Source organism: Sebastes umbrosus, chromosome 8 (assembly GCF_015220745.1).
Source record: "Sebastes umbrosus isolate fSebUmb1 chromosome 8, fSebUmb1.pri, whole genome shotgun sequence".
Classification (NCBI taxonomy): Eukaryota; Metazoa; Chordata; class Actinopteri; order Perciformes; family Sebastidae; genus Sebastes; species Sebastes umbrosus.
Genome location: NC_051276.1, coordinates 13589907 through 13602935, shown reverse-complemented (window position 1 = coordinate 13602935; position 13029 = coordinate 13589907). Strand labels below are relative to the sequence as shown.

The 13029-nt window shown below is 38.3% G+C and overlaps 1 protein-coding gene across 6 annotated transcripts; it reads left to right on the top strand.

The window, feature by feature from the left end:
• The first annotated feature begins 431 nt into the window (after positions 1-431).
• Positions 432-12529, top strand: golm1 (golgi membrane protein 1). 6 transcript variants are annotated; one of them, XR_005207900.1, is made up of 12 exons: positions 432-704; positions 5180-5321; positions 5850-6029; positions 6266-6320; positions 6442-6544; positions 6762-6885; positions 7762-7924; positions 8094-8321; positions 8413-8577; positions 8805-8903; positions 9652-9731; positions 12307-12529. XR_005207900.1 is itself a non-coding variant. In XM_037778068.1 (11 exons), exons 2-10 carry the CDS (start codon positions 5193-5195, stop codon positions 8900-8902), a joined length of 1245 nt encoding a protein of 414 aa, XP_037633996.1. In that variant the 5' UTR covers positions 432-590; positions 5180-5192; the 3' UTR covers position 8903; positions 9660-12529. The 6 variants fall into 6 exon arrangements, 4 of the variants coding, with proteins under 4 accessions (XP_037633996.1, XP_037633997.1, XP_037633995.1 ...); XR_005207899.1 differs by having other exon boundaries at positions 434-704; positions 9660-9731; XM_037778068.1 differs by having other exon boundaries at positions 432-590; positions 9660-12529.
• Positions 12530-13029: the final 500 nt, after the last annotated feature.

Sequence of the window (13029 nt, the reverse complement as noted above, 5' to 3'; positions counted from 1 at the left end):
CCCAATATCATGACTTTATTCTCGTAATATTATGACTTTATTCTCCCAATATCATGATTTTATTCTCATAATATTATGACTTTATTCTCGTAATATCATGACTTTATTCTCATAATATCATGACTTTATTCTCGTAATATCATGACTTTATTCTCCTAATATCATGACTTTATTCTCGTAATATTATGACTTTATTCTCGTAATATTATGACTTTATTCTCATAATATTATGACTTTATTCTCTAAATCTCAGATTTATTTTTTTCCTCAATGTGGCCCTAATACTCCGTCGTACCGTCCTACCATAGACCTACAACATGATACATTAAAATTTAAATGTAAACAAAAGACAGTAATTAATGTCCATGTTTATAAAGCCACAGGGAGCCACTGGAGAGGAGCTAAAGAGCCGCAGGTTACTTACAGACCCCTGGGAAATCCAAAACGCCGTTTTTTCCCCTACAGCACGCAAAGGCACCACCTGAGTGTCCTGTGTCTGCAAGGCTCCACCAGCCACAGACCAACCGGAGGGACTCTGCTGTTTGTATGGCAATAATGGAGACGAGCTAACCTAGCGCTGCTGCTTCTAGGCATAAATCACACTGGAGAAACGCGGCTAGACTGTGAAACATATCACCAAGTATCCCTCCATATACCCGGCTCAACATTTAACTCCTGCTTTGTGACTGTCGAGTCTAAACCGGGTGAGTTATAGACAGATACTCGTTAGCTAGCGTTAGCGGCTAACAGGCGACTGGGGACTAGATAGGTTGCCAACGACACCAGCGTCATGTTGCAATGTTAGTTGCTTTTAGCGTTGACTCAAACAGGAAAACGGGACACATTATGCTTTGTTAGTTCATTAATCTTCTTTGTCGGTTTGGCTGTCATTATTTTGATAAAGTATACTGCAACATAACGTTATATCTTCTACAAACTACTGTGATGGCTGTTAACATCAGCTAACGTTATGGTTATAACCTTAATTCATGACCTGAACTACCCTTTTGTCTGTCGTTAGATGTTTACTGATAGCAGTTGCGTAAAAAGAAGAAGAAGAAGAAGATCAGTCTGGTTACTATCGTTACTTTACATGTTTTAGGTATAACCTGATTTCAGGCCTGTGCTGTGATTTACTAGCAGTGATCCCAGTGTTTGTTTGTCACATAGATAGATAGACTGTATATTTGGCATCACATAGATTGACTGTATATTTGGCATCACATAGATAGACTGTATATTTGGCATCACATAGATAGACTGTATATTTGGCATCACATAGATAGACTGTATATTTGGCATCACATAGATAGACTATATTTGTCATCACATAGATAGACTGTATATTTGGCATCACATAGATAGACTGTATATTTGTCATCACATAAATAGACTGTATATTTGGCATCACATAGATAGACTGTATATTTGGCATCACATAGATAGACTGTATATTTGGCATCACATAGATAGACTGTATATTTGGCATCACATAAATAGACTGTATATTTGGCATCACATAGATAGACTGTATATTTGGCATCACATAGATTGACTGTATATTTGGCATCACATAGATAGACTGTATATTTGGCATCACATAGATAGACTGTATATTTGGCATCACATAGATAGACTGTATATTTGGCATCACATAGATAGACTATATTTGTCATCACATAGATAGACTGTATATTTGGCATCACATAGATAGACTGTATATTTGTCATCACATAAATAGACTGTATATTTGGCATCACATAGATAGACTGTATATTTGGCATCACATAGATAGACTGTATATTTGGCATCACATAGATAGACTGTATATTTGGCATCACATAAATAGACTGTATATTTGGCATCACATAGATAGACTGTATATTTGGCATCACATAGATAGACTGCATATTTGGCATCACATAGATTGACTGTATATTTGGCATCACATAGATTGACTGTATATTTGGCATCACATAGATAGACTGCATATTTGGCATCACATAGATTGACTGTATATTTGTCATCACATAGATAGACTGTATATTTGGCATCACATAGATAGACTGTATATTTGGCATCACATAAATAGACTGTATATTTGGCATCACATAGATAGACTGTATATTTGGCATCACATAGATAGACTGTATATTTGGCATCACATAGATAGACTGTATATTTGGCATCACATAAATAGACTGTATATTTGGCATCACATAGATAGACTGCATATTTGGCATCACATAGATTGACTGCATATTTGGCATCACATAGATTGACTGTATATTTGGCATCACATAGATAGACTGCATATTTGGCATCACATAGATTGACTGTATATTTGGCATCACATAGATTGACTGTATATTTGTCATCTTGTCACTCTGTGCAATAATTATATAATTATCTAACGGACACTTTGTGCAATAATCTGGCAAAACTGTCATCTCATTAATATACATATTCTATTTTTATATTTGTTTTATTGTATTATCTTTTATATTTATTTATATTTATATTGCACTATCTCTTTTTTTATTGTATTATCTTTTTTAGCACCTATGGGATTGTCACAATCTAATTTCGTTGTACTTACAATGAAAATGAAGGGCTTGAAATTGAAATCTTCAGCTGAGGTTGACTCCCTTGTGCCACCCTTTCCTGTAACCTTACTGCTGCTGTGTGACAACACATTGACATCAATACCAGCATCATTATAGCTAGATTAATACGAGGCATCTAAACTGGAAAAACAAAGTTCGGAAACTTGTGTTTGGTGGATTATTTCTCTGTTGTTACAATGTTAATTGGCATTGTATTTTACATCGTTGGAAAGCCTGTTTATTTACCTTTGCAATGATGTCCAACTTGTAAGGATCATGCATTTGTGGGATGAGTAGCACAGCTGGTTATGTGGGTAGCGTCCAAGAAAAATTTGCCAAAATGCTCTGTCAATGGTAAACAGTGTATTCTCCTGTTGGTACTGACTCTTGTTTTGAGTTGTTTGGTGGATTGGATGATTGAACTCTCTATCAGTAACAAGGAACAAACAAGACATATTGGAAATTTTACACTTTATTGATTGAATCCACCGTCAGGAGCCTCAGTAGCAGTGGAAGATCCATACGCAGCCATAACAGCCTGGCACCTCCTCCTCATGCTGGTCACCAACCTGGTCACATGTTGCTGTGGGATGGCGTTCCATTCCTCAACCAGGATTCATTGCAGGTCAGCCAACGAGGTTGTGTTGGTCACTCTAACACGTACAGCACGCCCTGATCCTACAAGTGTTGAATTGGGTTGAGGTGTGGACTCTTGGCAGGTCGTTCCATTCTCTCTACTCCCACATTGTTGAGGTAGTCTGTGATAACCCTGGCTCTGTGGGGACGAGCGTTGTTTCTTGGAGGATGAAGTTAGATGCAAGATTGTGGAGATATGGGATCGCCACTGGCTGCACAATCTCATCCCGATATCTCCCTGCATTGAGATGGCCTTCAATGATGACAAGCCTTGTTTTGCCAGTGAGGGAGATGCCGCCCCACACCATGACACTGCCCCCATCAAATGCTGTTACTCCATCGGTGCAACAATCAGCGTAGCGTTCTCCGCGTCGTCTCCATACTTTGACCCTGCCATCCAACTTTCGCAGACAGAACCTAGACTCATCACTGAACATGACATTCCCCCACATGGTCAGGTTCCATTGTCTGTGTTGTCGACACCAGCGCAAACGGGCCTGACGGTGAAGGGCAGTCATTGCAGGCTTCCTGGTAGCCTTATGAGAATGCACTGTTTGCCATTAGCAGAGCATTTTGGCAAATTTTTCTTGGGCGCTCCCCACATAATCAGCTGTGCTGCTCATCCCACAAATGCATGATCCTTACAAGTTGGACATCATTGCGAAGGTAAAGAAACAGGCTTTCCAACGATGTAAAATACAATGCCAATTAGCACTGTAACAACAGAGAAATAATCCACCAAACACAAGTTTCCGAACTTTGTTTTTCCAGTATATTTCTCCTATAAGGTAAATGTCAACTGTTAAGCGTTATACGTATTAACTTTGTCTTAAAGGTCCCCTATCGTGCTCATTTTCAGGTTCATACTTGTATTTTGTGTTTCTACTAGAACATGTTTACATGCTGTAATGTTAAAAAAAACCTTTATTTTTCTCATACTGTCAGCCTGAATATGCCCGTATTTACCCTCTGTCTGAAACGCTCCGTTTAGCGCATTACGTTTAAAATTCAGTCAAGGGTCTAAATATTGTAAATTTGTGACATTACGAATGGGCAGAAATCCTGACAGCCTGTTTCAAATGCAGAGTTTCTGAATACGGGCTGTGTGTATTTCCCTGTGGATTGAGTGTTTAGATACTTTCACAGTATTTATATAGGACTTAAGCCTGCTTTATAATAAAAAACACGAAAATCTCACTTTTTTATAATATGGGACCTTTAAACATAAAAGTATCTCTTTGTGGTGTTGGATTTATAGCCACCGATTATGATTTGACTATGGCGAGTGTTTGTATTTTTTGGTCTATGATTAATTTGCATGAAGTAAATTACGCTGTAGGTTACATTGTACCATTCTAAACCATTGTTTGCACCTGAGGAACCCAAGCATGGATAGGCAGGGTTGAGCCTATTAGTTTGCATTATGCATTGCCACCACCAGACAACATGATACTGTACCAGTGAAGTGAAAGTATATCAGACTTAAGATCTTTGGTAAGGGTGAATACCTTAAGCAATACAATGCACATGTGTCATCATGAATGTTCTCTAAAATGTGGTCTTAATATTTGTGCACCTCAAAACAAAGTTGCACGTAGTACGTCTATGATCAGATAACATTTCCTGTATTCTGTGTTTTTGCTGACACCATGGAGTGACAATAGCTTGCTTACAAGCAGAAGTAGCTCACTGCCACTTGCAGGCCTGGCATGTGAGCTTGTTACATGTCTATAAGCAACCTGCAAAACCAAAACACCTGTAGACTCCTTTAATGACCTTAACCATGTTATCAGCAACAACTAGCCTCATATCAGCTGACCAATTTCAAATAGTAGATGTGATTCAGGGCTCACAGACAGAAAATGCTTGTTTAAAACATGTAATTATAGATTTAATGAAAAGTGTGCTGACCCTGGCTGTGGTTTGTGTGTGTCCAGTTTGTAGGCAGCTATGGGTGGGCTGGGAAACGGGCGTCGTGGAGGAAGATCACCCCCTCTAATGATTGGCGCTCTGATTGCCTGTATCCTGGTTCTTGGCTTTAACTACTGGGTGTCAAGCTCTCGCAACCTGGAGCTACAGGTAGGTTCATCTATAAGTGATTATGTGTATGTGTGTTTCTGTGGTTTTCTAACCGTAGTGGACAATGCAAATATCACCTTAAAAATGCTATAAAACCTGAAGTTATTTAAAGGCTAGCTTGTGCTCTGGAGTGAACACTACATGGATTATAAGTTGAATGTAGTTTGAAGCATCTTTTGTTGGAAATCGTCACCGATCAATTCATATTTTCTCTCAGAATAGATCTTGAAAATGTCAGCTTTTAGCATTTTCCTAAACGTTGTGTTTACAATGATGAGGAAACAGAAGTTAAAAAAGGCCTCATTAGTTCCTCATTTGGTTTTCTGTTTTTTCAGGGTTTCAGTTTTTTACTGTCCTGGGTTTAAGTGGCATAAAGAAGAAACTCCCAAAACCCAGCCAGTGCGCTTTATATTTTGTCATTAGTTTCTGTCAATCTGTAAATACCCAGTGTTTCTTTTTTCATTTTTCACTGCACAGTCAGATTGTTGTTGTCATTGCCTTACCTTTGTCTTTGTGTGTGTGATACAGACTAAGCTGTATGAGTTGGAAGGCCAGGTGCGACGTGGCGCAGCAGAGCGAGGAGTGGTGGAGATGAAGAAGAATGAGTTCCAGGAGGAGATCCAGAGACAGAAGGAGCAGATTAGCCACATAGAAAGCCTTTACAAAAGACAGCTGGAAGGATCTCAGAACACCTGCAGCCAAGAGAAGGTGCACACACACTAACACACACACACACACACACACACATAACACTACAGGCAGTTTAAATGGTGACAAAATGCAACAGGGACAAATTGAACGTTACACTATCGTCTATAAACTAATTGCCACAGAGGAATTTTAGGGACTTTGATTCTGCTCACTCTAAACTCACATTATCAAAAGAAACATACCAACTGTAAAGCAACTGCGAATGCTGATAGTTTCTGTGTTTTTACTTCTAGGGCACACTGCAGCAGAACATTTCCTCCAGTACCAAAACCATACAGGAACTCAAAGGTAACCAACTGTTGACCTCTATTTCTCAAAAATTTGCATTGCGTTAGCAGCCAACAGAGCTCTGCAGAAAAACTTCAGTTCTTACGTGGCTCTTCATGTGTTGTTTGTGCCTGTACTGTAGGTCAGACGAATCAGCTAAGTGATGACCTGGGAAAGCTTCAGAAGGAGCTGCAGGGTTGCCAAGGCAACATCAAAACCCTCAACAACAAACTCACTTATGACATGTAAGAAAAAGATTCCTTCATTTATACAGGTCTGTTTGAAAGGAGATAAAGATGAATCTCCATCTATGTTAATTGCAGCCCTCTTGGTATAAATAATTGACAATAACCACAATCAATAGCTCAGCTTTATTAATCGCCTCAGTCCAGTGAATATGAATCGGTCATTCCCGGTTAATGTGTACGTGTGTGTGTCTGTGTGTGTTTTACACATGCGTAGGACCCATTGTCAGTCCCAGGTCCTGTCCCAGAAGGAGTTGTGTGATGAGAGAGTGGCTGCTGTTAAACTTGAAGTTCAGAAGAAGATGGAGAAGCTCATCACTCCTTCAGGTGTCTCGTCACAGGTAAGTTTATTTCCTGTTTGACAGTGAACCCTGTGAAAGTATGTCAACCATATTTACACGTCCAGAGTCTTTCCACAGGATCGGGATCAGGGTATTCAAGTATTGGCGATATAAAGCCTGATCCACTCTTTAGTTCATTGTAGCCCCATCATTTGCTTAATGAGGCAGAAATGCATAAATAAATGTAAAAACAAATGTATAAAGAAATATATAGGGGGGAATTTCAAAGGGAAAAGCATGCAGAAATATATAAATACATAATTTAATACATACATGAATAAATACATTTTAATTAAATGCAAAAATAAATAAATTCAAAAGTTAATAGAAATAAATAAATTAAAGGTCAAATTAAATAGAAGAGTAGATAGATAGGGGAAGTAATACAAAGATAAATAAATGAAGAAGCAAATTAAGACAGAAAATATCAATTTATGTCACATTTTATTAATTAATTAAGGCCTACATTTATTTTTAATATTATTGTTGGTTCATTTAATGACATATTTATTTATTTATCGTGTTATTTATATCAGATATTGGCAGGTTCCGTCCTACATAAGCAAATTCCTTGTGCGTGAAAACCTACTTGGCAATAAACTGGATTCTGATTGTAATCATTCTCTGTAGTCTGTTAACATGTAATCTGAGAAATGGAGTTTATGTTGCACCTATTTATCTAGCAAAACGGACAAGACTGGTCCACTTACAGTAAATGCAGAGCCAGGGTCTCTGATTTTCTGGTCTCTAAGTGTACATAATAAACAGATCTAATAGCATTGACTGACTTTGAAGTTTCATACTGCGTTGTCCATGCAGTAGTTTTGATGACGTAAACAAGGATTGTGGTATATGATGATGTTTAATCCTCATCAGGAAAACGCAGTGGATGGAACAGCAAAAGCAGATGGAGCTGGAGTCATGGCTGGAGTTGATGCAGTGAAGACATCAACTGTTGTAAGCCACACACCAAGCCTCTCTCAGCCTAAAGAAAATGATCTACCTGAACTGCTGACCAATGAGATCATCGTGGATAAAGGTGACTTAACTGAAATTGAACTAAAAGCATGCAATAACACTCATATTTATGTGTGTGTATGTATATCCATTGCATTTTGTGCATCCCTGCATATCGTGTAGACTTTTATGTAGATTTGCAACAACAGGTGTACACTCTCACACTTGCTTCCTGCCTTGTTATTTACCAGGTGAAGATGCCCCAGCAGACCTGCTTCCTGAGGAGGATCTCTCCAAAGTAGAGCACCAGTCTGTTCCTTCTGCTGCTGCAGTCAAGCAAGACATTTTGCTCCCACCAGAGGAAGCTCTGGAAACAGAGGAGGGTGAGGCAGAGACCAGCGAACCTTTCAAGAACAACCTGACTGAGGATAAAGACATGGAGGTGATGGATGCTCGTGAAGAGGGCGCCCAGACAGAAGGTAGATGGCTGAAACCAGTGAACTAATTTGTTATTCATATCCAGGCATGACATTTTGATCAAATTAAACAACAATTTGGTAATATCTGCAGAGGCCGACCCTGGGATGGAAGGCATGCTGATTAGCCGGGTGAAGGCAGATGAGACTCCTAACGGTCTGAAACTTGAGGAGCCAGACGAATATGACGCAGACGAGCAAGTCGTGGGTGGAGTTGATTTGGAGAAACAACAGCACAGTAAACTGGCTGAAAATATAGGTATGTGTGTGTCTTGATAGAATAGGTGTGTGTGTATATAGAGAGAGAGAGCTGAGGGAGTGAGTATATCCTCAATCTCCTATTTGGGGTTTATCTAAGTGCAGTTCACCAGTTGAAGGCTTAAGTTTGAGTTAAAGATAGTTATTTACGGATAAAGATTAAGAAACTGTGCTGAAAAGGGATTTGTGTGTGTGTTTCCTGGTAATAACAACATTGTTCTCCGATAGATAAAGACATGGAGGAGGAGCTGGCCGACTACAATGGAGACGATGAGAACGAAGGCGAGTTTGAAGCAGACAAACAAGCTGAGCTTGCTCGAATCTAAGGTACACACTGAAACACACACACAGATGTCTTCCTCACTGACAGTCACTCGCTTTCTTGTTCTTCATGTTTTTATAGTATAATGACATTGACTCAACATGTCACTCATTGTAATTGTTAAGAATCACTGCAAGGTTTTAGCTCAGATATTTGTTCAGCGCTGATCTCCGAGATCGATCGTCATCATATATTTCTCGGCAGCAGATTGACAACAGTTCAACGTCGATCATCACGAGGCTGTTGTTGCTCTGTCGGTTCAGTTAAACTTGTTCTTTCAGAGGTTTAAAACACAACCGTATGCAAAGATAGATCTGATTTCTGTAAAGCGAGCACAGATTAATCTGAACTGCAGCTACTTGTGGCTAAACCGGTTTTACAGTAGGATGAAGTTACCTTATAAAATCTGCCCCAAATAGGTGATTGTGGGAACATAATAATAATAATAAGAACATAATAATGCTGTATCTTCATTGTTCTTATTTTCCTTGGGGAATGGTAATTGAGGATATCACGGAAATAAATCTGGTTTCAAATTTCAGATTTTCCAGTTCAGCTGACTATATCACTAACACAGCATTTACCGTTGGACATTTGTAATGTTTTTGTGCTTGACGCACCTTTCTTTATGAAAGGTGATGCAGCTTTTTAGATCTTTTGAAAATACAGTTTTAATGTAGGCCTGCTATATCAATAGAAAATATAAATATATAATGCTTGTGTTATTAACACAATTTTATTTTTTTCTTGCATGGCTGTAGTCGGAGAAGGATCCACACACCACATAAGGAAGCAGGACCCCTTATACACCTCAGCACAACAGCACCATACAGGTTAATGCAGCCCTCCAAACACAGAGAACACAAAACAAACCCATCTCTAGAAGAAAGACTTGGGACATTAGGCTGGGCAGTCAATTTCAAAAGCACTCGCTTCCTGGACTGTCTTTTATTTGTCACCTTAATTGGATTCTGTACATTTGATTTGATTACATGTTGTCATATGATATAGATGCAAATGTCAGCCAAGCATGTACACTCATGGTTTCCATTCACATATATTTCACTGTATACATAAATCCCCAAGGTGTTTATATGGTCTCATCTCAAGACTTGACACCGGTTGGCTTGAAAAATTGGACATCTCAACATCCCAGGAAAACAGTAGATTTTTGATTATGTGATTAGATGTGTTGTTTATGTTCACTCTGTAATGACTGTAACTTAAATGATGAATTATAAGTGAGGATAATTTGCACACCCTTATAGGGTTATGAGGTGTGAAATACTGTAGTAAGTGTAAGTGATCTCAGTGATCCCAATGACAGAACTCTGTAGCACAGGTTCAACCGCATCTTCAACAATGCCTTAAGTTCCTCCTATACACAGAAAGTCTCTCGTAAAAAGGATGCTGACTGCAAACGAGGCTTTCCATAAACTACAGCAAATTCAGAAAATGTGCTGAAGTTTTTGTTTGACTGTTGAGTCTAGTTAGGAGGAAAAATAAAAAAACGGCAGCTTCTTTTGATTTACGTGTAGCCAAAAATGCTGTAAAAAGTGAGGCTGGCTTAATAGACATGCCACATAACGAATGGGCAAATTCACCTTCTGGATTATATGCTGACTAGCTGTCAGGTTTTAAACATACTATATTATAATTGCTGTAACTGGACATTTTTGATCAATGAGCTATCATCTCCGAAGCGTCACTTTGCTGAATTGCTTTGGCATTTTAGTGGCTTTCAGTTTCAGCTGTATTTCAGACCACAAAGTGTCACAATGTGTGCTGTGCTCAACATTTGGGATCAGTAAAACAGAAAAATAGTTCTAGATTATAATGAAGGGAATAGTTTGGAACCCCTGGATGATATTAGTAGATCAACGATGTTGTTTTATTGTAACGCATGCCTTATTGATTCTGTGTACACCAGTTTCCCCCGACGCTCAGCTGCTTCTGACACAGTGAAGCGGTCCCGCTGATTTGAATGGACTGTATATTTTGTGGATTTCCTTGAAGCAGGAACATTGTGTTGTGCTTTAGGGCCTCTGCACATGTGAACTACTCGGTAGCTGTGCTCAAATTTATCAGTCAACTTAAAGCTGCACTAGACTGGAAATCGTGTGGGTGAGCTGAGCGCAAACATGAACTAATATTAGGCATCAGAAATAACTAAAAGTTAGTAAAACTTTGTGGCGGGATCTTTTGTTGCCTTGTATTTTGTACAGGACAGATGAATTTTACTTTTATTTTCCAGATACTTTATTTATAAGTGGTGACTTTGACCTAACACCCACAGTTGCTCAGTATGTTGTTGTCTTGATTACCAGAATTTCCATAATGCTTTGACTTATCATCAACAGTCCTTTCCTGAATCATATCGTACCTCCAATGTCTTCAACCCCACTGTTTCAAGTTAAGGATGAAGCTGCTCAGCTGCTCACAGGCATTATTCAATCCCAGAGAACCTAACTTACATACAAGTCAAGATCAACATGTGCTGAATTCTAGCAACATATCTCTATAATGAATGATAAAATGCACAAGACCTATAGAGTTTGCCTTTTTATGTGAAGGTTCCGACATTACAAAAAAACTTGGTATATACCATACAGTATATGGAACATTTAGAATAACAGGAACATTGTTGACTGCTTGAACCCCATGAACAAAAATATGATCCTTAAAGGTTTTATCAAAACTGTATAATGCTTATTTTTAGTAAACTATTCAAAACAAAATTACATTTTCTATAGTGTAAGCTTCCTACCAAAAAGATAAGATAAGATGGTATAGTACAGTCTTTTATGTGTTTCCTTCTAAAATCAGTGTGTTATTTGATGTCTTGGAAACTTTGAGAACTTGACTGGGATTTAAAAACATGTGTTTGTTACATCGCACCCGATGAAGAGCCGTAAGGTATTGGGAACAACATTTCAGTCATTTTTGAGGAACACATAAAAAATAAAATAGTGGTTTATCATTTCAAACATTTTCCAGTGAGAGTTCATATTATTGTCTCACATTTCAAAGATAATTTCACACCCTAAGTAATGTCAATTTTGTTAACTTATTTTTTTTTTTTTATTGTATTAAATGTGGGCCTGGCCATCATGTTTCAAAGCAACCCTAAAAATACAGAATAGGAGTGCTGATGACACAGTGTGTGTGTGAGTGTTCAAACCAGTCACACATCAGCACTCCTGTTTAACCTCTTGAATGTGGACTCTTATTTATGTCTAAGTGTCTTTTGTCTGCCTTTTTGTCTCCCCTTTGGTCAATCTCGCAGGGAAAATATGTTTCCAGATTTTTATTATGTCATTTTATTTTCAAAGTTGCTGTTATTTGTTGTTGGTTTTGTTGTTTGAATGATGCTCCAAAACTTTGACAACTTCTGCTTTGTTTTTCCAGAAAGCTTCGTCTGCTTGTTGGTGTAAAAAAGTCCCATTTTCTGAACTAGAAGTCAGTGTACCTGGAGAGAAAATGTTTTCTGATTTTTATAAATTGGATTCACTTTTTTTTTGTCGATTTTATTTTTATTTTATTTGATTCTGTAAATTTGTGAAAGGTTTAAATGATCATAGGATTTATTGATGATAGAGAATAAAAAATGTTTTTATTACCACTATCAAGACATGGTTTCATGTGGGAGTTATTGTTTGGTGTAACCATTATTTGTGGTAAAAACAATATAAATTACATGCATGGTCATACCAATGCAAGGAAGGTTTATTTAGTGTTGTGAGGGAGTGGGGAGGAAGGTAATAGGAGGCAGACACCATAAACTTTGTCCAGGGATTTGGGGTTAGTGAGGTAACTTCAGGGTTTTCAGTCCTACAACGGTGGTTCACTTCTTATCGGGGTAGATCGCCATGGTAACTGATGCTGAACACCTACCCTGCTCCAGAGCAGGTTATGTTCGAGATAAGAGATCAACTCGTATGAAAGCACCGCCTACTGACCAATCAAAGCATCGTAAAATAATATTACACAAATACAAAGGAGTTACAGTTATAATCCAGGCTCAAAGCAACGCAGATTAAACTGAAACATGCAGAAAGGACAGCTGGCTAACTGTGAATGTGTAAATGAATCAGCTTAAAATATCACTGCCCCATCTACTGTAGGACACAT